Here is a 23,903-nt window from a genome sequence, read left to right as displayed (position 1 = left end):
TCAAGACTGTACCCAATGATAAAAAGGTCTGGTACAGAAAAGTGGTTTCGTGTCATTATTATAGTTCATAGGAGCAGGGTTTGATATATAATAACAGGAAAATTATTATGTGGACGTGCATTAATTTATTTCGAAGCTTAACTCCAATATGAGTAAATGTTTTTTTCATTCCTCACTGGTACAGGGTGGAGATATACTTTTTTTCTCTCAATTGGTTTTTCCACATCTATTTAGGGCAACCAAAATAGGAAAGCTACCACACAGGTCCTCACATTCATTTCCTCCACCCATTTGCTGTGCTCTGTCCCAGGTCTGATGAATATAACTTTTTAAACATGTCATTTATTTTTATTTTTATTTTAGCCTAACTGTCCCTTCAGAAACGCCAAGGGAAAATATTTTTAGCTTAACTAAGAAAACAAACATGTTTAAAGAAGTAACACCCAAAGCATTTAGGTAGAATTGGTGTTTTTGGCATTCCGCTGTTTTAATGGTGAGCTGGTAAGATACAGGCAGCAACAGAATTTTTTCTCGATCCCTAGGTGTATGACTTTCTTTCGGAAATAAAAACAAAGAGAAGAACTGATAATGACTTTTACGTGGGAACTAAACTTTCTGTTGTTTTGAAAGGTGTTTGTACGCTAGATGACACGCTGCCTTTTTTCCCTCCGTTTGTAATCACTATTTATAAACATCCTGTGCAGAGCCAGTGGACAGGCAGATAGATCGTGGTGCACGTGAAGGAAAGACAAGCCAAGAGAGAACAAATGCTGAGTCCAGCCTCATCCACGCTCCTTAAAGATAGACTTCTCTGCCTTCAGGATCTCATAGGAGACTTCTTAAATTTTCAGGTAGAACTAATGGTTTAAAATTCATCACTTCTTATTTTGATCTTGACTCTGAGGGTAGGATCCTCGACCCCCTGAAGATCTGAGGTGGGAAAATAATATTTTGCTTAAAAAGCAAGATCCATCTCACCAGTTAGTTCTGCGGGGTCAAACACCCTGAGCATCTTTAATGTCTGTGTTGTCCTTGCTCAGTGAACAGATGAGTGTGGGGGGTAATACTTGTGAACGAATAAATAATATCCAGTTGGAATAATCTGTGCCTTTATGTGTCCGCGCAACGATAGGTCGGTTAAAATTTTTGTTTTATTACTTATATTTATTATCGCTATCTCCTATAATTTGAAGCATGTTTGCCATCTATAGTTCTTCTTGACGGTTTTCTAGTTTCATTTTGGCCTGTGGCGTTGGATAGCTCTTTTGTGAGTGCTCCTAACTAGTCTTTTTTTTTTTTTTAAAGATTTTATTTAGTTATTCATGAGAGACACAGAGAGAGGGGCAGAGACACAGGCAGAGGGAGAAGCAGGCTCCACGAAGGGAGCCCGATGTGGGACCCAATCCCGGGTCTCCAGGATCAGACCCTGGGCTGAAGGCGGTGCTAAACCACTGAGCCACCCGGGCTGCCCTTCCTAACTAGTCTTGTACAAGAATAAGTGACGTTATCAATCTGTTGGTTGTTGCGAGTGGCATCCCTTCTCATCTCGCGATTATAAGTGCTTTTCTCTTGCAAGCCTCCTGAACCCTGTTGGGACCTCAGTTGCGAAGCATTTTCATTACACTTTATCTGAATTTCTCAGAATATCCTAACCTGCTAAACTTCGGCCATGAATCAGGCTCGTTCACCACGTGGTAACTATTGCAGGCAGACACTATGAAATGTATTAGCAGGCTATTTAAATCCTTTTATTTCCTAAAAATTTTAAAAGGCCAGATCTTTGAAATTAAGGTGTCTGCCCTTTTTTTTTTTTAAACCTCATTAGGCTGGCATGGGGACTGAATCTTGAGAAGTATAGTAAACTCTAACTGTTGGCAGGGTGGGAGGGCCACATCCCACTTGGCTGTGAAGACATCGGCAAAACAGGGTTTTTAGGCTGAGACAAAAAAAAAAAAGTTCACTCTGAATTCAGAATAGAAGAAAACATTAACAGAAAAGCCCACAGAAATTCAGTTTATAATATGTTATTAACATCCGAAGGGTGACTTAATCATTTTCTAATCTTCTCCCAAAAAAGGCTGTTAGCAAAAGTTTCTGATGAAAGGGTTGTCCTCTGATTCTAAGTTCTTAGAAGAAGGGACCTGATTGGTACAATTCTCTCTGTACCGATGCTGAGCCAACTGCCAACAGCAACACAGTGACCTTCCATGACTAGTCCGATGGATTTCATACCTCCTTTCACGTTATCATCTGTACCTGTTTCATTATGTACAGAATAGAAGTATGAGTGAACGAAGGTTTCCAGAGATGCGGGTGGCTTCAAGATTTGAAGAGGATGGAAGGGAAAACGTGTAGCAGGACAAAGAAGCAAGGGAAGACTCCAGAAAGGAACCTGCCTTACCTGTCACCTATTCCAAAATGACTGTGGGTCTCACGGTGTTAGTGGAGGATTCCCTCCCACGTGGGGCCGGGGGCTGGGCCTTTTCTCCCTGAACACCACAGGTGGCAGAGTGGAGGCAAAATGTAATGTGGTTCCATAGAGCTGTGCCAGGGGAAGCGAAGGTTGTGAACAATAATTCAAAATAAAAGTAGGGCCCAGGTGCCCAAAGTATGAATTGCGAACATCGAGCACTTCCTGTGCACGGGCCCCATTCCAGCTGCATGCCATTTAAAACCTAGGTTCCCGGTTGCTGCCTCATCTGCTCGTTTGTGATTAGTTCTGTGAGTTCTTGATTCTTGATAATAATATTAATAGCCAACACAGAGTACTTACCATGATCCAGATATTACATTAAGCGTAGTACATGTAATAACTCACTTAATCCTCACAAGGACGGAATGAGGTAGGTCCTGTCATCATCCTCACTTTACAGATGAAGAAACTGAGGCACAGAGACACATTTAGCACCCTGCCTAAGATCACGCCCTACTTTGTGACTGACCCAGGGTGAGCCCCATGTTTGTGTTCTTAGCCACCACGTCAGGCTTCCTCTCCGGTGATTATAATCATAATATAGCTATTGATTATATGAGTTTACATTGAAGAATGTGAAGGAATATAAAACAGATCATCACTGTTCTCCCCAAAGATGAAATTTAAAAGAGGATTAAAATTACCTTGCTGATGTGCACTGGTATCTATCACTAAAAGAAAATGCAACTCTTGTCTGCATTTAATTTACAAAACAGGGACTTTTGGGTGGCCCAGTGGTTGAGCATCTGCCATCGGCTCAGGTTGTGGTCCTGGGGTCCTGGGATCGAGTCCTGTATCGGGCTCCCTGCAGGGAGCCTACTTGTCCCTCGGCCTATGTCTCTGCCTCTCTCTTTCTCTGTGTCTCTCATGAATAAAAAAATAAAGTCTAAAAAATTAATTTAGAAAACAAGGGCTGGTTGCTTCTGACAGCTTCACAGAAACCCACCATGGAATCAATTAGGGAATGAATGTCCCTAGACTTCACTGGGTGCCCGCCTATGCCTGTAGCCCATGAGGCCCTTGTCCGACTTTAAGAATGCACAAAAGGCAAATCAGAACATTTCCTGAATGCCTGATTTCAGAATCAGGCCTATTGATTCACTGTTCTTGAGTCAATAAACAGTTCAAAGCAAAGAAAGTTAAGGTCCCCAAATAAAGCCTGCTCAGTGTGTATGAAATGGTGTTTACATTCAGCTGTTTGGTTTGGGTTCTGGTAGAGAAAGCGCAGTAACCATTGGTCCACAGTGTTTCTAGATACCATCCTCAGATTACCTTTCCTCTTCCCATGGATATGCAGACCACCTAAAAAGTTCTGACATTCCGGGAGGACTTTTTACTCAACAGAATATGAGGGAACCTTTGGAAATTTATGCTACAGAGGCCAAATTTACCAGTGAGCGGAGCTGTTTACATTTCCCTCCAATTGGAAACAGATCAGAAGCTTTAGGGCATTAGAAAATGCAAGCTACATAACAAAATTCTGAGTTCAAGCATTTCATGGATTTTTGGCTCTTGATGTCAGTTATGGATGATTATAACCCTGGTGTGATTCTCAGTGCAGAGTTGGCAGTCTCTCTTAGAACAGTAGCCAGCTGCAACAATGACCTCTAAGACTATGGAAATGTACCCTCACCTCAGCCTTTGGCCTGGGCAGCCAGGCCCAGGACTGAAAGGGTAGCAGCTGCTGGGGTCCAAAGAGATTTACAGGTTTCCTGGCAATGAGGGAAAGAAGCGTGCCCTTGAAAAGTCCTCTGGTCGGTCCTGCTGCCTTTAGGCAAAACCACCCAACCATCCCAGCTAGACGAGAACAATCCTGTCTTAAGACCTGCAGAGAGTGAACTGCAAACTCCCTTTGTCAACTTTCACTTTGGCAAAATGATCTTTGGTAGCGAGGCTGTCCCAGCAGCAGGAAGAGGAACCTGTCTTAGAAAGTTGTGTGATCTAAAATGTTCCAGAGATACATGATAGATAGATAGATAGATAGATAGATAGATAGATAGATAGATAGATAGATAGAGGGAGGTAACAGATAGTGCGAAGGGAATGAGAGACAGAGGGAGGCAGAGAGAGAAAAAATAACCATGAAAGTTAGATAATGTCCAACCAGTGGGACATACGAGAAATATTTATTACAGAATTATATGCCAGAGGAAACCCATTTGAAACCCTCCTTCATGCTCCTAGAGCACTTTCCACATACCTCTATCATCCCTAGCACCTTATTGTGTTGCAACATGAGAATTTGTTGGCCGTCGATCTCCCTGGCTGAAATGTGAGCTTCATAAGGCAGGGGTCCTATCTTATTCTTGTGGGTAGTCTCAGCATCTAGCCCAGTGCCTAGCTCCGTGGAAGGGAAGGAAGAAGGAAGGAAGGAAAGGGGAGGCAGGGAGGGAGCGAGCTAAGTTGGTCAACCAATACGATAAATAAATTCAAATCCTTGAAGGAGTGCATCAATCCTAATGCTTCAATCCTTAACTTTTTCCCACCCAAACTTAACCTATCCAGTGTCCCATTCCCCCCTCCATAAACTGTAACGCTCAAAGTCAATATGATTATATAATCTGCCCAGGATTGGAAGGATTTGTTAATACTTATCTCTGACACCTTTCTAAGAACGCCGGTTCATTATAATGCTATTTGGCTCTGAAATTATTTCCCCCGAACATATTTCATTTGAATTCACTGTTTATACATATACATTTTCCATGACCTGGGTGCTATTGCATGGTCTTGGCCAGTGAGAGCTGGTGTGACACACTGCAGGGTGTCTTCTGGGTCAGTGACTATTAGTGTACCTTATGCAAATGTTCCCAGCCAGTGCATCGTCTCTGTATTCTCTGTCACCAAGTATGTTGTGTTGTCTGGCTCTCTTTCTACTGTTGACACACAATGGCTGACAAGAGGTGTAGGAGTGCAAACACCAGCTCCCAATGCCATCAGGGGAAGTTAAGGGAACTGGGAAAAGGCCAGCTGCTAACTTATTTAGGCTTGCTGGGAAGTCCTGGGTGTCACCAAGGTCCTAGTCTGGAAGGGTCGCTGTGAAGGGAATGGGAGCTGCAGGCATGGTGTGACTTTGTGGGGATTTTAGGGCAATGGAAAGTGACAGAGTATGACACTAGGGACATCACTCCCCAGGGACCTCCAGTGTTTGATTGCCTCCCTCAGCCAGGCAAGTTATGCATGTATCAGCCCTGCCCCTCCAGAGCTCCTGGCAGCTAATTGTTTGGAGTGACCCCCATCTCTTCCCAGATCCAAATCCTCTCATCTTTCAAGGCCCAATCCAAGGTTCAGCCATGTTTCTCCTCATCTAAAGAATATTCTTCTCCTTCCCTCAGAGCTGTCTCTCGCCTCCTCAGCACTTCTTGGCATCCCTCTTATCATTAGCTTTCTCTCTCTGGGGCACTTTATTGGGCTGTGTATAAAGCCCTGAGTGCCCACCACAGCGCAGACCCTTTCTGCAGAGGCTGACCAGCTCTTCACACTAGGGGCCAGGCACTGTGTCTTGTGGGGCTCCAAGCGCATCCATAACCCATGTTGGATTAAGGCCCCTGGCAAGGGACTTGCTCATAGGTAAACAGTACAGCCGGTAAGGTGATCTGACACGAGGACTCTGCCCATCTGGGGCCTTGGTTTTTGCTAGTAACTGGACCAATCAGACCCTTCCTGGGAGTCATTACTGTTTTTAACATTGTCATATAGCTTATCTGTGCTTTCCCTTGGGCTGAGGTCGTTTTTATTCCTTCAGTAGATCATAAAGTCCTGGGGGAGGAGAGGTGCAGAGTCTTACCAAATTCTTCTTTACTCGCCCTCTGTACTGGGGCTCTTGGTGTTCAGGAAATGTTGAGCAGGTGAATATGATGCACATTGGCCTGATGCCTTCAGCCAAGGAATAGACTCCTCTCATGGCTTCTTGTCAGGTTCTGCAGCCAACTATGCAAGAGAGAGGGGGATCAGAAAGGTCTCTCGGCATTGCTGAGCAGTGTAAATTGGGCCACTGAGCAGGGGAGTGGAGGCAGCAGCAGCAGCTGGCCAAGGATGTGGTTGGAGGGATAAACACAGAAGATGCCTGTGGGCTACCCAGGCCAGAGAGGTCTGAGGCTTGGGGTCTGGGAGATGGGAACAAAACAGTCCTAAAACAATGAAGACAGAGCCAGAGACATGAAAAGTGACAGTAGCAAGTCTGCAGAGAGGGACAGACACACAGAGATACCAAATGATGTTCATCCGATCCGGAACAGGTCTGCTGGTGCTAGTCAGTGTGAACTCCTGCTTCCTTCCCCGGCCGGGGTGGGGGAGGGATCCTCAGCAACAGGGGTTGCATTTTGTTCACCTGGCTATGCTCGGGGGTCCCGCAGGACCTGCATGCGGCCAGGCACGCAGTAGGCTCCCCGTCATGGTTTTTAACCTGAGCTGAATTGATAAGAGGATTTCACAACCCATCTTGACAATATATCCAGAGACCTACCAAGGTTTTGATCGCCTTGAACATTATGAGATTCTCTCCCTTAAATCTGACTGTGCTTTCTTCACACAACTTAAATCCATTTCCTCTCCAGTGGCTTAAAATGCATGGGATGGTTTTTCAGCCATTCGGAAAGAAGGAATGCTGTGTATAAAGCCTGGATTCAATAAAGCCAGATTAAAAAAAAAAAAAACCCAGCTCTTAGCATCTTCAACTACAGACACTGGTCTGGGCAGGGCTTTTTGCTTTATTGAATCCAGCTGAATAGCTTGACTACATTAATAATGGGGCTGCATTTCCAACCACTACCTCCCAATCTTTTCCCCTAAAAGCCTTATGGTACTTAAGCAACTGCTAATACATGAATAATTGCTGGTGGCATCATTTCCTGCCATGATTTGACCACCAGGATGAGGTTTTTCTTCTTGTACCTAATCTGGAGTTCTCAAACCTGCCATGTGTGGCCTTGCAAGATCATATTTAAGACACAGTAAACAAATCCAACTGCAGCTATGAGTTGGGCCGTATTGAGTTTCTGTGTTGAGAAATTACAGATTTGGGAAGACTCTATTGGGTGTATAAGTAATATTGGTCTGAAGGGGGATCCTACCTCCAGGTTTTCCAGGGGTTTGAACCTGGTATTTCCACAGAGCTTGGGTAGCCCCATTTTGTAGGGTCCCAGGATGGACTGGTGGAGTGGTCTCCCTGCACTTCAAAGAAGATGCTGTTTAGCTCCCGTTGTGCCATACTTCTTTTTGAAGTTTCCATGGTAGAGGACATCTAATCATTACTTCTCTTTACATGGGCCTTGAGTGATGGTGGCTTTTAGTACACGTAAGTGCAACAAGGTATCCGTGTAGAGGACAGGCTGCTGAAGCACAGAGCAGGAGCAGGAATGCAGCCTCCAGGAGCACACCCATGTGGCCTGTGTTCGAATCCAGCTTGGCCACTTTTTACCTATTAGTTACCTACTCTGCCTCTGTCTCTTCCGTGAGCAAAGTGAGGATGATAACACTACCGACTTCCTTGGGTCCAAATGAAGTTCAGGTGAATTGATGTTTGTTAAATGCCTAAATCGATGCTTGTACATGGAGCCACATAAAGGCCTCTTACTGCCTGTATTTGTCATTTTGTTGAGGAGTCCATGCATTTATTCCTCTCCACACAGCCTCCGACTAGGATGAGCAGGAAAGCCTGCCTTTCAGCTGGCATGCAGCCACATTTAACAGAGGGCTAAAAATTAGGCAGACCTTGCCTAGTATTTTTTTGGCAAAAATAAGATAATATTCTTTCTTTTAATCTGGAAGCTCGACTTGCCCAGTGCTGCGGGCTAGGCACTATGGGGATATGCAGAGTAGAGTTCCTCCCTCCCCTCCTCAGAAAGCTTGCCATCAAACTGAGGAAGCGGGACTATTAGATAACCAGTAGCAAAATAGAACCGGGGGAGCGGGCATAATGAAGTATCGCAGGAGTGGAGGAGCCGTACTGGTAAGATAGCAGGCAAAGGAGTTTTTAGATTTGGTTTAATAGAAAAAAGGAAGTGAGAAGGAGGTAGGAAACACTATCTAGAGTGCTGGGCAGCTGTGTCACCCGACGTCCTTCCTGCCACAGTCATGTCCCTGAGCTGGGCCTTGCACCTTCTCCAGTGATAGGAGAATAAAGACAAGCTGGAGAAATAAAAGCATGTTAATATATGGGAGTTAGCAAGTCAGACCACAGCAGACCCCAGGAATGTTTTTCTGTTTTAGAAGTGAAGATCCAGTGGGTTGTGTGCATGCATGTGCATGTGTGTGTGTGTGTGTGTGTGTGTGTGTGTGTGTGTAGGGGGAGAAAGAGAGAGAGAGAGCGAGACCGAGCGAGCTCTACGTCTTTAGGTCTAAAATCTACAGGGACAGAAAGAACCAGACCTCAGAGTAATTTTTGTTTATGTGGATCTTCATCGTATTAGATTTTTATGGGCTTTTCTCAGAGCTTCTTGAGAGTCTGCAAATACAAAATAAGTTTATTGGGTCGTTCGCCTGCCTCTTTCCTCCTCGGGACCTTTTATTTTGTCTCGCTGGATGCTGGGCCTTGTTTCCGCTGCAGGGCCCATCCCGGGCCTGAGTAAGGAGCAAGCAGCACCCAGCAGCTCATCTGTATCATATCGCTCAGCCCCTGCGAAGCGAAGGGGAATAAACAGCACGTGGGAGGGGGGAAATCTGTGTTCTAAGAACTGCTTTGGTTTACACATCTATAGATACACTTAACCAGCGCTGTGGGTCACATGTACCGGCTGGTGAAACTGAGCATGACTCACTTTTAAATTACTCATAGAGCAAGAAATATGTTTCTAAAAGCCAGCGCCGTTGGCTTACACACGGAGCCGGGGGAGTGAGCCTCATAAAGCACTCGGGCCTCCCGTGACAGCTGGCGTGCACGCTGCATCTGGTGGGAATAAGGGGTGCCGGGCCCGAGGCTCTTTGCCATAATGTTATATTTGGAGAATCTCCATCAGTGGAAACCCCTGTCTGGGGGGGCAGTAGGTGCTTAGGGTAGATTTTCAAGTTAGCCAGTATTTCTTTGTAATTGGCACCAGAACTCTTGATAAAGGCCTTCAGTGACTCTGTCCCACGGTGGGGACCAAACTAAGTGAGCCTGAAGTATGGACAAGTATGTCCCTTCAACAAGAGGTCAGGTAGGGAGAGGCCAAGGACAGAAAGGTCTAACGGCGATCATGAAGTATGAAGACTTCATCTGAGTCTTGAAAGGTTTAGTTTGTTGTGAAAAGGAAGGAATTCCAGACCAAGCAAGATGGAAAAACCATCTGAGCAGAAAGAAGTAGAAGGGACAAAGATTGCACCCCCAGTTTTTCTGTTGGGAGTCTAAATTTTTTTGACATAAAAATATGTATAGACAAGACAAGAGAACAATCACCAAGGGAGCCCAAGGCACCGCTTGCTAAATTGGTCCAAAGGAGGGATTTCACCAAATGCAAATGAACAAAGAACAATACATGTGACTCAAAATATCCGTTATGCTCTTAGGCGAGAGGGTGTGAGGCAGGGAGGTGACCTTTGAAAGGTTTTAAAGTTGTAAACTTTTGCAACCACATTGTTTTGATTGCTGGGGGATTTAAGAAAGGATTACCTCAGGGTACCATTTTGGAAAAGTGATTAAAAAAAAACTACTTCCTGCATAATATTTTAGGATGTTTTTTATTCTGTTTTTGCTTTGAAGACCTGCAACCTGAACGTCCAAGAAGTAGCTCGGCCTCTCGTGAGACACGAACACCCAGAGGAGTAGAGGTTCCTGGTTCCTGCTCCATCTGGTTCCACTTCTGGCCCCTCTGCCAGAAGTTCGGTTCACTGGAGCAAGGGTGCCCCCCACTACCACCCCAAAGGAAGTACACCGAGCCTTGGTTTTGCTCCCGGCCCAGCCCCTCCCCGCTTGGACAGGCCAGCAGAGCAACGCCATGTCAAAGCACTGTCCCTTACCCTGGGCCAGACATTCCCTGCTGGTCTCTGAAATTTGGGAAACAGGAAATGTTAAGAAAATTTCTAATTTGCCTGGTCATGTGAACTCCCCTTATGATGTTGCAACAGAATTTTGGAAAGGAGTGCTGTGCTCTGAGCCGTGCTTGCACCCTCCTAATCAGAGAGCATTTGCTCCTTTGAGACTCTGGTAGATTTGACTACTCAGCCTCAACTTCCCTCTTTCTAAACATGTAAACCCCGATGCCTAAAGAACAAAACCAGAAAAACCCATGCAATGTGTTACATGATCAAGCGCCGGCCAGGTTGCCGAGAGGGGCCTGTGTGCCTGTCCCTGAAAAGCCCCTTGGCATTTAATAAAAGCACCCATCCCTGCAAACGTGTCTGTGCAGGCTCACACGCTGTCCTCAGAACCTTCACTACCTGTGTTTGTAGTAGATGATTGATGATTAGCCTTTCTTCCCACACATTTGGCTTTGATAATCTCCACGCAAAAACATTCAGATGCAAATAATTTAAAAACAAAGTGGCTTCAAGGGATCTTTCTGGGAGGATGGAAATGTTCCATATCTTGATAGGGGAGTGGGTTCTGGGGGTATATGCTTTTGTCAAAATTCATCAGACGGTACTCAGAAAACATGTTCATTTTGCTGAATGTAAATTATACCTTGATGGGAATTTTTAAACTAATAAAGTGGCTTGAGTTTAGAAAAAATAAAAAGCGGGTGTGATGTAAATGATCCCATCAGGGTCCACCAGCAGAAACTAAAAAATGCATCTATGTGGACTGTCCCCATCATGTGGGCGATCTTTGCAAGGTGAGCACATTCAGCCCAGCTTATAGACACCACAGCTGGCTTGTGCATGCGTCTGTGTTTTCATATGTGGGTTGGGTTTTTTTTGTTTTTTTTTTTTTAATCTTTATGTCCATTTTTGTTTGGTTCATTTCCCTATTCAATTGGATTTTGTCTTCTGTTTCCCAAATATGATTCCCCCATGGTACCTAATATCCCAGGCCTTCAAGAAGTGAATGCCCAATAAATGACCACTCGCCCCCTCAGGTGGAGTGCTCTCCCTCTCCCTGGAACATTCTACTGAAATTAGCCAGTGTGTGTTGGCCCTAAATGCCTCTGTAAAACTGGAAATCGAAAGGAGAAATATCCACACTTGTGCTGGTTTTAAGAAAATTGCCAGTTCCCTCTGCTTCTAAAAACATCCACTTCGGAACTTACTTTGGAAAAACTGCTTTTGCCCAACAAGAAGAAGAAAACTTGTACTCCCTGAATAGGGATATGTATTTTAAAGCAAGAAAACAGAGTTAATGATTATATCTGAACGTGGGCGAGTGGGGGCAAAGGTACCCTTGCCTTTCCTCTTCTTCATGGCAAATCAGAGCAGGTGCGGAAATTCCCACAAATTATACTGTGTCAGTTTACAGGTTTGTATACAGAGTTTCGTGTTTGTTTTTTTTTTTTTTCTTTTTCTGAAAGTTGTTCTTTTGTCATCATCTCATCTTGAAACTAGAGAGGAAGGGAATGGAAGGGCAAATTGCTAATATCAGAGGCTTCTGGAAATTCCCCTTTTATGGTACATGAGTCTTTCTTAAGAACAGTTCTCTTTCAGTTGTATTTTTGTGAGTTTGGTGAAAATCACTCTGCCCGGCCCTGCCTCTGGTTTACTTAAGCATGATCCCAGCTCTCTGCAGAGCCATTGGGCTGCCTGGACGTGGCTGAGAGATGCACACCTGATTGGCACTGCTTGAGGGTCAAGGGCCCCATATAGGTGCTCTGTTTTAAAGTAGATCAGCTGAGCATGCATTTATATTCACATGACTCGAAATAATTAACTTATCTGGGATCTTTTATAAACCGATGCCTCTCACATGACTTAATGACTCACTGCTGCCCGTATGGTGGGCAAACGGGCAGCCGTATAAATATTCTATTGGCATTTTGTGTCAATGTGCTTGATCGGCTCCGATTACAGCCTGGCTTAATCAGAGCCGATTGAGCTATTTTCAAGTCAGTGCAATGCCAGCTTATTGGAAAGCAAAATGCTTTTTCCCCCCACATAGCTTCAGAGGATGCCTTATTGAAGATGGTTGTAGGCCTGGCCTTCTGGTGTGGGGACAGGCTCACGTCGGAGGTGCCCGCAGGTGGACAGGGCCAGCGTGGGGCCAGCATGGGGCCAGCAGGTGGAAGGGGTCCTTGGAGGAAAGGCAGTCTTGCTGCTCCCAGGACTGGCTGGCAGTCTGCCCGGGGGCGCTTGGAGGGCCCAGCACAAACTGATGCTTGGAATGTGAGGAACAGCGTGTGACAACCAGTCCCCAAGGTTGGGCTTCGAGGGACTATGCTAATTAGCAGAGCCCCTGCTAGGGTCAGGTCATTGGGTGGCCAGGTAAACAGTATCGGGTTATTTCTGCACTGACAGACGGAAGCTGCGTGCTAAGGCCTTCACTGCAGACTTGCTCTTGGCTGTTACTTATTAATTACACCTCAAGGCACCGCTAGGTTAGACAAGAAAAATACTCCTCCAGCAGCTCTCTCTCTGACTTCCTCTCCACTGCTCCAGCGTGGGAAACTGGGGAGACCTCCTACCTGGGAGCTCTGAGGACAGCCAGCCTCCCAGGCCGCTGGAACACACAGCCTGTTGCCTCCTCCCAGGAACCCTAGGTACGAGGCCAGGTGAGTTTAGACCCAGTGGAAGCTTTTCTTGTGAAACGTCTTGCCTTTTGAGTTTCTTTTTCCTGCTACACTGAGCCCTCTATATGTTTGTTTTCTTTCTAATTTTGGCTTTAAAAATAAAAGAAAAGAATGTTTGGGTACAGGGTAAAAGTTTTGTCATATCCAGACTGGAAACTCCCTCGTCACCCTGAAACCGGACAGGTGTCTATTTGTTTCTCTGTCAATAAACAGTGTGTGCTTCACCCAGAAGTCAACTGCTGGTAGCCACAGTGGACACAGGCCTGTGTCAGTGTTTGAGAAGGACCGAATGGCCCCGACTTAGGAGCAAAGCCTGCCTCACCCCTTCTTTTTTTGATCTTCTGATAGAGACCACATAGTGTTCTCTTCACGGTATTTTGATGGCATATGGTGTATAAACACAGGTGTGACCTTTACACCATGCACAGAGTTACAATATAATAAGTGAGAGAAGATAAAACCAGCTGGAGTTGAAGATTCAAGCTGAAAACAGCTAATATGAATTTCCCCTGAAAAACAATGTCACAGAGCCTGGCATAGGTGTCTTCGAGGGGACTCTGTTCAGTTGCCCCTTGCGTGGTTTTACAAACCAGCCCCAGGCAAAGGCTTTCCAAGAATTAAGCCCGATCTTGAGGTACAGACCTACTTGGTGACACCCTCTGAGGATACCATCTGGGACTGCCCTCCTGGTGACGGTGTTCCCTCCTGCCCCAGCTGGATGGGAGGGGAGTGTTGGGAACTTTGTTTCGAATGAGGCAGTGATGTGTCTGCTCCTGGCTTCTCTGCTGGCTGGCACTTCACTTCTTTGGGACCCCCGTTTCCTCACTTCGAAAATAAAGGGCTTGGAACCATTCCTGCAGCTTCTTACATTCTGGATTTTCTGGATGGAGGCTCACCCTGGAAGCCTAACACCATTTGGGTACTTAATTCCTGAGGGGGGGAAATAAAAGGCAGAACCACAATGAACTTAATTGTTTATTTGTGCAAAGTCTTTCTTATTTGACTCCAGCACTTGCCATCTAAATTTGAAGGTGGGTGGCCCCAGATTCCTGTTCACATAGGTGGCTGCTGTGGCTTTTCCTTGCTGAGCAGCCAGCTCAGGAGAGAGGAGGCGGAGGAGAAAGTGGAGAGCAGAGTATCCGATGTTTGCTCCTCCACCCAGAGCTGCCCCTGCGCAGACACTTTCACCTGAACCTCTGGTTGTCCAGGAAGTCAGGACTCTGGGCGCAGAGCCCCTTCGGGGTTATGAAATGCACCGGTTTACAATTCATGCGCAGAGCAAGAGAGGGGCCCTCAGATCAGGACGTGGGCCTCTGTAGGAAGCCTCTGTCTCTGTCTCTGCGAATGTCAAGTGGACGGGCAGGTGGACATGCGGCATTCTTGCGGTGCTCAGGTGAGGGTGAGGGGGGACGTAGAGCTCTCGGCATTTGGGGCAGGCCTCCCAATACTCTAAAGTGGGGCTCCTCAACCTGGATGAGTGTGCCTTCCAGGGAATAGTCGGCAAAGCTGGAGACGGTTTTGGCTGTTCCACCCAGGCAGGGGTTTTTATTTGAATTTAGTGGGTAGAGGCCACAGATGTTGCTAAACATCCTTTGATGCCCTCCCCCAAGAATTTTGTAGCCCCAAATGTCAACTGATCTAAGTGCTAAAGCTGGCCGTATTTTCTAAGTTGAAAGCACTGGGTTGGGGCGAATGGGAAAAGCTATTTGCAATTTCTGCTCCCGAGGGACAATCCAAGGCCACTCTGCTGCTGGACACGGGACTTCGTGTTAACCATAGCTCCCCTCGCTTCTCTGGCCCTCCCTCCCTTCTGCCCTCTCAGATTTTCTTTGGCTTTTTTCTTTTCCTTTCTTTCTCTCTCTCTTTTTTTTTTTCTTTCTATGTTTGCTTCTTCACAAGCTTCACGAATATTAACTGGGCATTCAGGAATAAAATGGTTTCTGGCCTTGAGAAATGCCCTCAGGCAAGACGGTGAGAACAGAAGTCCCAAGAATGCTAAGCGCAGCCTACCTGGGTCACAGCAGTGGCCCCTGGGGGGGTCCTGGGAAACTGAGGGTGAGCCTCTGCCCTGCAAAGAGAGAATGAGGGGAGGGGTCAGAGGAGGGGGTGTGACCAACGCTCCAGGAAAGAAAGGAGGAGACGCCCGCAGGCCTCCCCCCAGTGGGTGCTTGTCTCACCACCACCCCCACCTGCTTGTCCCCCTCTCTCTCCTCTCCGCCCCTGTCCTGCTCTTCCCTCTACACACTAACAGGGGGCAGCAGAGAGCAGCCGAAGAGCCTATAGCAATAAGCCCCAGCTGGGAACCGTCCTGTCACCTGGACTCCAGAGCGCCCATCCCGACAGGTTGATGCCCTGACCCCTCCTCCAGCAGCCACCCTCCAGCCGGGAGAGCGTCCCCACCCAGCACCCGCACCTCCCGCGCCACCCTGGCCGCCGATCCTGTCCCGTCCGGTGACTCATCTGATGTTTCTGACTTGCTGTGTGGTTTCTCAACCTTCCGAGCGAGGCTGTTTTGCCTCGTCCAGCTGACTGTCCGTCCCTTGAGGCGAGAGCTGTGCTGCGAGCCCTGCTGTCTGCCCCAGGCCCCGGGCCAGCGCTGTGTCCCAAGTCAGTGTTCAGGGCCACGATCGATGGGGGGGAGGGGGGCCCTGCCCTCTGCTCCTGCCTGCTGTGTCCCCTCAGACGCGCCCTTGCCCCAGCCTCGCCGCCAGTGCCATCACCCCCTCGTCCTTATAGCTGAAGGACTCAGGCTCTAAGGTGTTAGACACCTGGGCCAAGATCTTAGAGCTATGAAATAGGAGGCTGGGAAATGCAGCGACATTCAAGACCCTGCCGCACCCCAAGTCACGTCCTGTCTCACCCGGGTCCGGTGACTCTCGTGTAACCCATGTAACCCGTAGTAAGTCCGCCTTCCTCGAGCACCACACAGTCTTTATAGATCGTGTGCTCTTTAACTCGTTTTAATTTTGATTCATCTCTTTATTCCCTCGGCTGGCACACAGCTTCCAGCAGGTGTCGGACACCAGCAGGGCCCTCCAGGACAGAGCCGAGGGATGCCTAGCAGCGGCCGGCAGTGAGCAGGGACAGGAGTCAGGGGGAGGTGATGGGGCTCGGGCAAGAAGGGCTTCACGGAGGAGGTGCTGTGTGAGCAGAGTGTCAAGAGGCACGAGGATGTGGTGTGAGCCGGGGTCAGCTGGAGATGTGCGGTTTCGACTGATGCTACCAGCGGTTCCGTGGAGTTTAAGGCTTGAGCCGGGTGTGACCAGAGGCGTGGGATGGGGCCACTTCACTCTGAGGGTCGTGGGGAGTCACTCAGGGCATTTGAGAGAGAGAGAGGACTCGATCGTTTGTGGTTTAGAGGGAAGCCTGGTGTTGACAGATGAAGAGCGATGCAGCCCAGGAAAGGAACCTGGCCTAGAGGACTGGAGAGAGGAACCATCCTTTGAGCAGAGAAGGCGGTGACAGGTGTGGGTGGGGTGGAAAGAGGGAGAAGTTGGGACTCACTTCTGGGCTTCCCACTAGGTTGTAGGCTGCCCAGGGGCTGACAGGGTTTGAGAGGCAGATTTGGGGAAGGCTTAAGGAGTCCCCTTAATGAGTGCATTGGTCTGAGATACCTGATGTATATATGTGGATACATTTGCTTCTAGATTAGGGTTCGGTTGCATTTGCTCATCGGGCAGCCGTCGGCCGAAAGGGCTGGTAGCAAAATTGTAGCTGAAGTCAAGGAAGAGAATGATGTCTCTACTGCATGGGGGTGGCTGGTCCCCTGAGTCCATCTCTCGGAGCAGAATAGTATTGCATTATCTGTGTCCCTAAGGAATGACCTATGGTTGCAGGGTTCAGGTATGTGGTGAATAAATTATTTTCTTCCTCTATGTGCCATTGAGAATTACGAATATCCCCAGCTTCCACACTCAGGCTGCCCCTTTTCCGGGCTGCAGCTGATTTTTAAACATTATTGTCCTGTGGAAGGCTCCTCTCTTCTTGTCTGTCTTCCTCTGGATCTGCCATTGGCTCTTCAAAGTATCCAGCTCTGCAATGGAGCATTTCAGGCGGGGGCCTCATGGCTGAGTGCAGTCAGACATCCTTTCCGCCACTGCTGAGGACCAGGCTGGCCTTCTGCACTGAGCTCTGGAGGCAGTAGCTTGCACTGGCTCCAGAACTCTTCTCCAGAGCTTCTCACTGACTGCTCGAAGGCATCAGGTCTAGTTTGAAATTTTTTTAAGGAACACCTTGACTAATGATGTTAGAAAATCAGATCCTAAAATCAAAAACAAGCCCTGCAAAGAGAAATTTACCAGCTTCGGACTTTGGATGTTGCTGTTTTCATGTGTGTTATTTCCTACCCCGTCCTTATAAAGAGAGTCCCTAGAAAAGGGACCTCGAGATCTCTGACAGTTAAAGGGAAAGACAAGAGAGGAATGGAAGGGAATTGCAATTACTAGATGCCGGGTCTTCACAGAGATCACTCACTTAATCCTGATGATGTCTCTAGAACTTTCCACATTTTATGAATTAAGAAATGGAGGCTCGGAGAAGTGGAAGTCTAGCTCTCACGTGAGCTAGACTTAAGTATTCCGGGAAAGAAAGGAGAACGGGGAACTCCTCCAACTCATTGACATAGCTAGTAATGTGCAGAGTCCAGGTTGGAACCCAGAACTGCCTTATTCTAAGACTTGTGTTCCTTCCCTCCATCAAGCTTCATCCTAGAGGGGTGGAAGGAGGAGGCGCAGAATCAGAGGCTGAGAGAGGTTGTTTCTCTGGGAGGGAGAGCTGAAGTTGTATGGGTATGCTAGCCTCTAACATTTCCTGCTGAAGGAGCCATTATCCAATAGGTAGAAAATACCAAAATTGAAGACCCAGTGAGGCATTCTCACCTGACCAGTGTACCAGAATGCGTACTCTACAATTTCCCCAAACCCAAGTAATTATGTGTTCTGGTAAGAAAGGAATCTCTAGCAGGTGGTGAGGACAGGCACGAGACTTTTTTACTTTTATGCCTCCTGGGAATACTTTTCACTTTATTGTTTAGTAGTAAGAACATTTAGGGGCAGCACTCTGCAGATAGATGGGTTGGCTAGTTTGACAAAAGCCCTGTGCACAAATTTAAGAGTAGATTTCATCATCACGACCCCTTCGGACCTCAGCCCAAAAGCAAAATCTCAGGCATGTGGATGAATTTGGGGGGCAGGTTCTTACCAGTTGATGACAAAATCTTTAATTTTAGAATCTCTTGGAAGAGATCTGTTTTGAAAATTTCGAGCACCTAGAATTGGGTACACACGGAGTGTTGTTGCCAAGTGGTGGCTCTGCTTAGCGAATAAATGACCACATCAAAACACCAGGCTCAGTATGGTGTGCTCCGTTTCTGGTCCCATAACAGTTACATCAGTTTGGTGTCAAATGCATGTTTCTAAAGAAGCCGAACATTGTTTTTTCTTAGTTAGATAAACAAACTCCTTGATGTCTATTTATAACTATTTGCTAGTGAGTCTCTTGTAAGCTGTACCAAGCGGTTGGAACATGAAAAAGATGTTTTGCAGGTTGGCCGTTGAATAAAGGCTGTTTTGATCAGGGTCTCGGTTTCTGCTACCCAAGCCCCTACTTGCAGTTCTGAGTTAGTATTTTTCAGAATGTCATCCAGAGCTGTCCTGCCAGCTGCTGTAGATTATATACGTAGAGAGCTGCTACAGGTTTGCTCCTTCCTGTGAAGGAGCCTGGCCTTGAGAATTAGCCAACGGGCCCATTTAACTCTGCTTCCTAGCTCATTTATCCAAGGGCTCAGGGCACCACTGAAAACCTTCATATAACAGAAAGCCAGTGTTTGGGGGGCATTTGGTTTCAACTTGCTTGTGTTTGAACATTTATATTTATAATAGTGCTAATCTCTAAGGGACTCAAATCACATTAAGAGCTTTATCTAAGGCTGCCAAGGAAATTAGCATGTATCCACATGACTGGGAATGATGAGAAATTGGGTTGGGCCTACAGAAATTTAATAAGCTCCGACTTTCATTTCAATTATCTTTTCCATGAGATTTTGTTTTTAAACCCACGCAGTCAGGCCTGAGGACACACTTCCTCCTCCGCCTCCGGCTCAAGCTGTCACCCTTACCCCAGCCCCTCACCGCTGTGGCCACCTCGCCTGGATGAACTGGCCTGCTTCATCTCATCCTTCTCTGAACCCCCACGGCCCATGTCTCCATGCCACTTAGGTGATTCCTTGCTTGTATTGCTCCCTCCTGGCTTCTCACAGATTCGTCTTCTGACCAGAGGGAGAAGAATATTTGTGATTTTCTCTTGAGTTCACCCCAGAGTTTAGGTCATGCTAGTCACATAACAGCACCCAGTATATAATGTGGGATGGACGGTTAGTCAGTCAGGGGGTGGACTGGTGTGGTGGGAGGTACACGGGCAATAGGGGGAAAGTACTTAAGGTCACAACAGACACTGTCAGCGTGGGGAAGGGAATTTTGGGGGGAAATCTAAACAGATTAAAATTTGATCGATCTATCAGGCTAATTTATAGAAAAAGCACAAGAAGGGGGAAATTTCCTTTGAGCCATTGGAGAGATGAAAGAGAAGCAGGGAATGCCCCTGATTGTATTACAGAAGGGGAAACCAAGATGACTTACCAAGTAATTTGTTGAAGCTAAAATGAGAGCTCAGTGTAGTCAAGACGAAAAGAGGCTGGCCCGTTGGCCTTCTCGGGGGAGACATGACTTGGTACTCTTAGAAGAACATTGCCTGTCAAACTAGAAGAATGTGGCTGGAGTCACCCAGTGGAGGTTGGAGAGTCACTCCCCACTGTCCCAACCAGGAGAACTCCTTCCCAAGCATCAGATTTTATGTTGCAGTCCGACATTCCTAGAACTGTTACTGCCAGAAGTTCTGCACCACAACTTAGCTAATAAGCTTTAGTGTTTCTTTTAGGCGCCCCTACATAAATTTACTTCTTTATCCCCACATGGAGACTGCTGGTTTATCAGACTGAAACAGCTCACTAAAGGGCCAAGCAGAGTCTGGTTTTAGAATTTATTCCAGGCTTTTGGGTACAGAGAAGGCTCAGTAATGATAGTTTCACAGCCTAAGGGAAATGTAACTTGAGAGAAGAACGATAGGCATGAAGACAAATGTGAAGACAAAGGATAAGGGCAAATTAAGAGAGCTAAGGGAAGGGGAAAAAAGAGTAGATATACATAGTAATAAGAGAAGAAAAATCATTACAATGCCCAGTGGACAAAAAAGTGATTTTTCTGCTTTATCTTTGGACCCTACGGCACCCACCACTGCGGCTAGAAGGTGAGAGCAGCTGGGGCTTTCTGTGGAACCCACTCTTGAAGTGGCGTTGCTGAAGGGAGAAGAGAGGAGTGTAGCAATCTTTCTACTAGATATCTGGGGTTTTGTTTGTTTGTTTCATTTTCAGGCTGACTAAAGCAAAGTGGGGAAAAATCATATCTGGACAAAGGAAACTTCTCTCCCTAAATCTAAAAGCCTCATGTCAAGAGAACCCTTCCTGGAGGGAGCTGTATAGTTAAGCATTGTGCTTGATGCCAAACAAAAACTAGATAAAGGGTTAGAAATCGATATTATTAATGGCATCTCCTCTCTTCCTCTCTGCTAAAGCCTCTGCCAGGCCACTGTAATAACAGTGGAAAGGAAAATTGGAGATTCCATCAAGAAGAGGCTTTTAAAGGAAGGCTGCGTTATTGCATTATAATTTGGACTCTCTCTCTCTCTCTCTCTCTCTGAATGCATGAATGGTTCCAGGTTTTTTTAAATATGGGTTAGAGGTGGGCAGAATTAAATCTCCCTGGGCTAGAATAGCAACCTAGGCAGGAATAAATCAAAGCCCTCTATTACCAACCAACATTTATGATAGAAAATAGTTTTTTTTTCTCATCATTTAAACTGTTTCAAAGAGACAGAGATGTTGACTGTGAGCAAGTCCCTGCTGTATTCAAGCTTATGACATCTTGGCTCTGTGCAAGCCCATTTTGCTGGGAGTCATTATTCTGTTTAGGGAGGCTGCGTGATAGAGCAGAGAGGCAAGGTATTTTAGGTCACAATTATGGGTTTGAGATCTGGTTCCACTATTGATGAACTGTGTGCCCTTGGAAAAATTACATATTCTTGATTATCTGTAAAATGGGAGCGACAACAGCCATAGTTTACCTGTGGGTTGTCATGAAGCTCACAGTAGTTGGTAGAAACGGAAGCACTTATCAACGATAGCACTCCCTGTGAATATTTGTTTTCATTCATAGTAAGTACCTTTATAATAATGGGAAAGAGAAGGCTATTGTTTCATTTTCAATGTGTGTTCCCTTTTTATTTAATAACCCTTTCTGTGCCCTACCATGTTCTAGCCGGCAAACCAGAGACCAAGAGGACCCATTGTCACTATTACATTGCATTAGTATGAGGCTTACTCCTTATCCAGCACCTGATAACTTTTGGCCTTTAAAAATAAGGATGAAAGTCCCAGAGCCAGAAAGATTAAGGATTAAATTAAATTTTAAAATAACAAATCTTTTCATATATTCTCTTCTCATTTATATGGTGCTGGTAATTTTTAAAATTAGATTGTCCTCAGGGCATTTTGTACTAAAAATGATGAAGTTCCTCGTCCCTTCTAATTGCGTTTCTTTTGATTTTCTTTTATTATGACTTGCATATCACTGACACTTTTTTCCTGGAATGTTAAAAGTATACATCATCCAACTAAAAGGAAAAAATACTGTCTTAATAAAAATGGAAAAGAGAGAGTGGATAGTCCTCTCTTTGGTTCCAAACAAGGCAAAGTCTTCATTCCTCATTCTTTGTACATGCCAGGGTTGATGTCATGGATCCAAACCAGTTTTGAGTTATCTGGAATGAAAAAAAAAAGAAAGAAAGAAAAATAAAAAGGCACTCCAACAATCTTCCAAAGCTTGAAAAACAAATTTTCCACAGTCTGATAACCCAAAAATGACTGAATGGGTTTTCTCTGTAATTAATAGGGGGTAGGAGCCTGGAGGGCCATGGGGGAAAAGATTTAAAAATGGAAAGTTTCAGTTCAAAGAGGGTGCTTTGGGAGATTCAAGAAATGCTGGAGGGGCTGAAAAGGAATAACATGGTTATCCTGAGTAACATGGTTTTGTTGTCGGAGGAACTCAGGCCTGAAAACCATTAAGTTCCTTTGGTCGATGCGTTAACTTACTACAAATGAGTATTATTTATGAGTGAGAAAGAGGTGTTTATTAATTCTTCATAAAATCATCTCTGCGTTATTTAACTATGGCTCTCATTCTATTTGAACCATAGTCTTACAGAGCTGTCTTGTGGATTCCTAAGGGAGTAGATCGTTGGGACTTTTAGGAACCATGCCTGGAATTCTCATTTCGGTGCCTTGATGGTTTGGGAAGTTGTTTCTTCTGATGTCTAGAATATCAGGCACTTCCCTAACTTCTCTCTCTTGTTAGACCAATTACTTCTAGGTTTCCTCTTATGAAACCAGCTCTTGGACTCAGGCTTCTGTTTGCACCTGGAATAGATGGCGTGGCAACTCTAGTGGTCCCTGTGTCTCCCAGTTAGATAACCCTTTCCATCCCCGCTGCTTCTGACGCAGATACAGAACAGAGTCCCCATAATCTACAAGTTAATGTAAACTTAGATCCCGAGAGAGCCTTCAGAGGACATGTGAGGCCTTCTCTTCTTGTCACTAATGAGGCTCTTGAAACTTGGAGAGGTGACTCACTTGACAGCAAAGAGAGAGCCTGGGCCAGTTATGGACACTCGGGCCCCATAGCTTGCCCACTGCGTGGATTGTGATGTGACCATGGATAGCGTGATGAGCTTCTGAAGCAGTGCACAGCTCTGCTCAGACTTTGCCTTTGAAAGGGTGTCTTCCATCGTCATACATTCAGACTTGGAATTCTTACTTTCTTATCAAAAGGTCTTATGGACTCGATGGCAATAAGGTTTTATTTTTTTATTGAGATATAATCGACATATAACTTTATATTAGTTTCAGATGTACAACAATGACTCAATATTTGTATATGTTGTGAAATGATCACCACAATAAGTCTCTGAGCATCATCCATCATCACACATAGTACTTTCAGTGTTTTCCTTGTGAACAGAACTTTTAAAACCTACTGCCTTAGCAACCTTCAAAAATGCGGTACAGTGTTATTAACTATAGTCACCACACTGTGCACTACATCCCTAGGACTATTTCTTTTATGTCTGGAAGTTTGAACAAAAGATCTTATAGACATGATGGCAATGAAATTATAATTTTTTAAAACCTGAAATTCCCTGAATAAACCATCTTTCCAAGTGATGTACCAAGTTAGTAACTTAGCCATTTGAATCTGTAACCCATTCATCATAAACTTATGCCCAGAGTCAGGCATTTTTCAAAACCCTCAAGGCGTGTGTGAAATATTTTTTTTTTTTTTGCAGTTTTTCAAGTTGTTTTAGTAGGTTAGGATTACCTCAAAAGGCATTTATCTTTTAAAAAAAAAAAGATTTATTTATTTATTTCAGAGAGAAAGAGAGAACAGGCGGGCATAGGGGGAGGGGCGGAGGCAGAGAATCTCTAGCAGATTCCCCATCGCAGGGCTCAACCTCACTACCCTGAGATCATGACCTGAGCCAAAGTCAAGAGTCAGATGCTTAACCGACTGAGCCACCCAGGTGCCCCTACCTCAAAAGCCATTTAAATGATGTTTCAGGTTTACACGGAAAGGAGAAGCATATACAGTTGTAAGACTTAAGAATTTCAAGAATTTGGCAGAGGTAAAAAC

General features: G+C 45.7%; 1 protein-coding gene across 2 annotated transcripts in view; it reads left to right on the top strand.

Moving 5' to 3' along the window:
* LOC129495480 (apoptosis regulator Bcl-2) overlaps positions 1–23,903 on the top strand; it is a 171,298-nt gene that overhangs the window by 127,863 nt on the left and 19,532 nt on the right. Inside the window, exon 3 of one of the 2 annotated variants that reach the window (XM_055303019.1) lies at positions 10,152–11,052. The exons of the other annotated variant lie outside the window; for it this stretch is intronic. Within the exon in view, the coding sequence (XP_055158994.1) occupies positions 10,152–10,217 (66 nt within the window). The 3' untranslated portion in view covers positions 10,218–11,052. Of the gene's footprint in view, positions 1–10,151; positions 11,053–23,903 lie in introns of those variants that run through there. 2 annotated transcript variants of the gene reach the window in all.

This window comes from Nyctereutes procyonoides, unplaced genomic scaffold (genome assembly GCF_905146905.1).
Source record: "Nyctereutes procyonoides isolate TBG_1078 unplaced genomic scaffold, NYPRO_anot_genome, whole genome shotgun sequence".
NCBI classification, from domain to species: domain Eukaryota; kingdom Metazoa; phylum Chordata; class Mammalia; order Carnivora; family Canidae; genus Nyctereutes; species Nyctereutes procyonoides.
Note: the sequence above shows the minus strand (reverse complement) of the source record. Positions and strands in the feature narration are given on the sequence as shown.